The sequence below is a fragment of the Anopheles darlingi genome, chromosome 2 (genome assembly GCF_943734745.1).
Source record: "Anopheles darlingi chromosome 2, idAnoDarlMG_H_01, whole genome shotgun sequence".
In the NCBI taxonomy this organism is placed as follows: Eukaryota; Metazoa; Arthropoda; class Insecta; order Diptera; family Culicidae; genus Anopheles; species Anopheles darlingi.
In genome coordinates, this window is record NC_064874.1 from 5,380,001 (window position 1) to 5,384,644 (window position 4,644).

At 50.8% G+C, this 4,644-nt stretch overlaps 1 protein-coding gene across 1 annotated transcript in view; it reads left to right on the top strand.

Moving 5' to 3' along the window:
- Positions 1-2,847, top strand: part of LOC125948229 (elongation factor-like GTPase 1) — a 17,217-nt gene extending 14,370 nt beyond the window's left edge. Inside the window, exon 3 of the mRNA XM_049674072.1 lies at positions 2,379-2,847. Within this exon, the coding sequence (XP_049530029.1) occupies positions 2,379-2,752 (374 nt within the window). The 3' untranslated portion in view covers positions 2,753-2,847. The remainder of the gene's footprint in view (positions 1-2,378) is intronic.
- The last annotated feature ends 1,797 nt before the right edge of the window (positions 2,848-4,644 follow it).

Below are 4,644 nucleotides of genomic sequence, written 5' to 3' on the forward strand. Positions count from 1 at the left end.
TTCGTGTGTGCGTTACAGCACACCCCATAACCCTGGAAAGGTGGATACCCGGGGCGATATGTAACTGATCCGACGGAATCCGATGTAAAGAAGGAGGAAATTAATCTCACTTAACCTCCACAAATTAATGGCGTGGTTGTAATCGGTTCAATAACTTCCAATGAAGTAAAAATACTCCCATTGACTCCCTATGTCTTCGGCTCGTCGTTTTGCATAAATTTACATCATACACCTGGCCACACTCGGTAACATAATTCCGGTCTGGTACACCGGTGGTTCATCGGATTGGAGCAATGTCGGAGCTTTCAGCGAACGTTGTTGCACCAGACATCGATACACTTGCGGAGCAGCAATTCGATTAGCGTACTATTATTAGCGATTTATGGACCTCGTCCGTCAGTGTAACGTATCGCGTACGACATCCTTTCGCGAAGAATGTGGGCCTGAAGCGAAGGGAGCCCCAGTGGTGATGGCCGAGACAACAGAAATTCAATAAACCCTGTAACTGTAACGTGTTTCACTAGGGCCACTCCACCGTGCTTCTCTCCTTCGGAGTCCGTAATGTAACGTTGATGGTGCCTGTCATACATCATGTTTAGCAGCTTGTTTAGCAGGCATAATGATACGAACGTTGGAGACCGTTCGGAGTTACTAGCGTGGTGCAGACGGAGACGCAGAAGTACAAAAAGCGACTTCCCGAGACGACGAAGACGAGACACGTACAGGTCGATGAGCGGAACACCACGGAACCACGCGTGGAGTGGAACTGGAAACTACACCCGATGCATGATTGATGAAGGTAATTGCTCTACCGGAGCTGGCCCTAGGGTCCAGTCAAGTCAAGCCAAGCTACCACCGTGACCACCACCAATCGTGGCCATCATCGCAAAACGCCGAGCGAACACTGAGGAGGAGTCCGTTGGCTTGGCTGCGGTCTTCCACAACCACCGGGCCTGATAAGCGGTACACCATCACGGCTAGTTGGTTACCGGACAATCGTCCGGTTACCGCACGTTGGCCACGGTCATGGCTTTTCGGTGCGGAAAGTGAAATCCAATTACCGTCCGGGGGATGTGTGTGTCTTCGTCTGCGGTGGGCTCGACGCTTCTCCCCGATCCGACGAACCGGATCGTAAACAAATATGTTCGATATCTCGAGTCCAAGAATAAGAAATGGGAGGCAGTCTGCTCATTTAGACTCACGCCGAATGGACACATGTGGTTGTTGTTGTTGGTGTTTTCGACTCCCTATGGCGGTGGATTGAATTCCTAATCCGATTCTGGACCGGGACCGGGGACTGTCAATGACATTCGGTTGTTAATAGAACCTTAATCAGGCGTTAATTTCCGTAGGCAACAACTCATCGAGGAACGGCTTAGGATTCCGAGTTCGATGCTATTGGTGTGCGCGTGTGAAGAAGAATCCACCGGGAATACCGGGCCAAAGGAGCGGAAAAGCAACAAAAACACTCACAACAAACACAACCACCAGGCAGCAGCAGCCAGCCGCAAATCAGCCAGTCATGTCAATTAATGTTGAAGTTTTGGGTTGTGGCTGGTGCGCTTTGAGCCTCGTTACTGATTAGAAAGAATTTTAATGGATCTTTCTTTCTCCCTGTGTGTAGCAGCATCGGTCTCTGTACACTGGTTCACACTCTGTGGAGGAGAACAAACCATTCCAGCCTAGAGCCTTCTTCGGCAGTGTAGTGAGCTTACCTTGGCGGACAAGCGCACAGCGGCTGGGTGTAGTTGAGTCGCACATAGACAGCATTGCACACCTGAAATGGAAACGAAAGGAGAAAAAATACCCCCAAAAAGATGGTGAAATATTGAATATTGCCTCGAACGAATCCGATGTAGCCCATTCTTCCATTCTTCCCTGGTCATGGCCATGGTTGTGGGAGATGGGATCTGGATAAGCTAACGGTTTCGCTTCCGTGTGATGAGGGATGAGGTGTGTATGTGGCTTCAAACAGCATCAGCATGTACATACCTGCTGGATGGCGCACTCGGGCAGGAAGTAGATATGCTGATTGTGTGGATAGTAGTGGTACTTCGTCGGAGCCAGTCCAGTCTGGAATGGGAGAAAAAGAGAAGAAAACGGGAAGGGTGCGCGGGTTAGTTGATTATTGCTCGTACGATTCGATGAGAGGGAGCACCCCGAAAAGGTGTATCGAGTACATATCTCTACTCAGTGCAGTATGAAGGTACTGCAGATCTGAAGTCGTTGCGGTTTGATAGTCCAAGAAAGGCTATGCTTAACGGTCTAGATTCAAACTTCATTCGTTTTGGTAGTAGTTACATGAGAAGCCCCGTAGATAGTTACCATGTAAGTCGGTGCTTGATCGAGAAATCTTTCCATTTGTTTTCATCCCACAGGTAAGCTGTATGCCGTGATCGGAAGGAGGCATGGCCGGATCCAGTCGGCTGATTTGATTGAGGGCAGTGGCCAGTTTGACGTGACGGCCGTCATACCGGTGATCGAGTCGTTTAATTTCGCCACCGAGATACGCAAACAAACGTCGGGCCTTGCGATGCCCCAGCTTGTGTTCAGCCACTGGGAAACGGTCGATATCGATCCGCACTGGGTACCATCGACCGAGGAGGAGTATCTGCAGTACGGCGAGAAGGCTGACTTCACCAACATCGCCCGAGTGTACATGGATTCGATACGCGAGCGCAAGGGACTACCGGTGGAGAAGAAGCTGGTCGAGTTTGCCGAAAAGCAGCGAACACTCTCCAAGAATAAGTAAATCGCAGTATAAGGTGAAAGATCCGACACATGTTGAAAATGTATTTTTTCAAGATTTCAAGATGACTTGTTTAATGAGAACAATTACATGGCTGAAAATGGTTAAATAAATCTTGTTGAACAGCTGAACTGGAGTTCCAATCTGCTTGTGTTCCGTTCTGCTTTCAGTTTCACAGTTTTCTTCATATGGTTTACACCCCAGTGTTGTTTCCGACCTTAAAATTCCCTATCATTACCTACAAATACAATACAGATGCTTATTCACAAACCGAATCGAAGACTCCGAGTCTACAAGCGAAGCTGAAAGTACACTTTCCATCAAAGCAGACGATGGCAAAGCGTTGGGGAGCTGCGTTTATAGATTAGTAACAGGTCTCTACGGCATCTAAGCAGCCCTGGCTTATTTGATCCCATTCTGCGGCTCGAAGCACTGTCGAAGACTCGCGGAGATTGTGCCCGTTTTGATCGGAACTCGTCGTCGTGCTCGTGATGACGCGGTCCGTGGTGGTCGAACAAAAGAACGAAGCGCGCGAAATGGATCACAACCCATCTATCCAAACTTCGCGGTCACCCGACGCTGTCGATAGCGCGTTGTGCGCGCAGCATGAAGCGCAGACACAAAAGCTCCACGCGATTCGCAGTAGGCCACCCTTAATCGGTGACCCAAAACTGGCGCACGGCCACATCTCGCGGGAACCCGGGTGAGCCGGATTAGCATCGGTGGTTTGGCCTTTGTTATGGTACTGCCCCTCCCGCCCAGTCTGCGGTTGATTCCCTATTTTCGCGTATCACATTTCCACGACAACTTTCCCCGAGGCTCAACCGAAACCCCGGGATGTGGAAAATGCAGAGCTGGAGCGTGCGCGCTCCCGCTGGAAGAGACGATTTGCTTTCCGATGGAAGGCGGCGGGATGGTGAGTGTTCGTGGTGAGTTTTTCGGTTCGGTTCTGTGATTAGAAATCATGTCGTGTCGCGTTGCTGTGACCGTCGGATGGCTACATTCCCTTGGGTTAATTACAGGTTACGAGCGTCGCATGGAAGGATTCTGCAAACCACAATCGCAGCCTCTTTCGCTGGAGCCCCTCGTGCGGTTGATATTCTATGCCACTGAAACCGCCGGGGTTGGGCTAGGTGATGACAATTAGCAACGACGAACGAAGGCACGGCCGCCACGGTCATGGTGATTCCCACACACACTCACGTACGCAACCGCAGCATCTTTCGTGCCGGTTAGAAGACGAGCAGCAGCAGCAGCATCCGTTGGAGCAGATTGTTTCCCACCGAACGAAGGCCAGCCCCAAACAACGGCGATGAGTGCGATGGGAACCGATGGACCCGCGCACCATTTGTGGTGGACGGAGATGCATCCGAGCGTGTTTCGCTGATTGGTTTCACTTTCACGTGAATCGATGCACGGGATTAGCATGCGCATGTCAGCACGACGATGGCGTCGACGGCACCGAAGGTTCAGGTAGGTCAGCAGCAGCATCATCACATGGGAACATGGGTGACATGGGTCTACAGGGCTAGTTTGAATGGTACGTAGCGCGCGTGTCGGTTGTCAGTATAAGGCTCCATCTTATAGGTTTTCCTTTCGATTCCAGCAAGTTCGAATGCCAGCATGAACCTGATCCGGTTGGCGCGCGCGTGTAGACATTACCGGCACCCTGACTGAAAATCCTCACAAATCGTTCGCTCTCGGTTAGTAGGACTCGGAAATCCGTGGTGATGGTGGTAGTGGTAGTGGTGGTGGTGGTTATGGTCGTTTCAGGCGGAAGTTTGGGAAAACATGATTTCTCTCGACGCCTTCTGCGAGCGAAAGTTGGATTGCCAACCACCAGCTTGGCTCACGCGTGCACAATGACAACCGTGAGGTAACGCATGGCTTCCTTA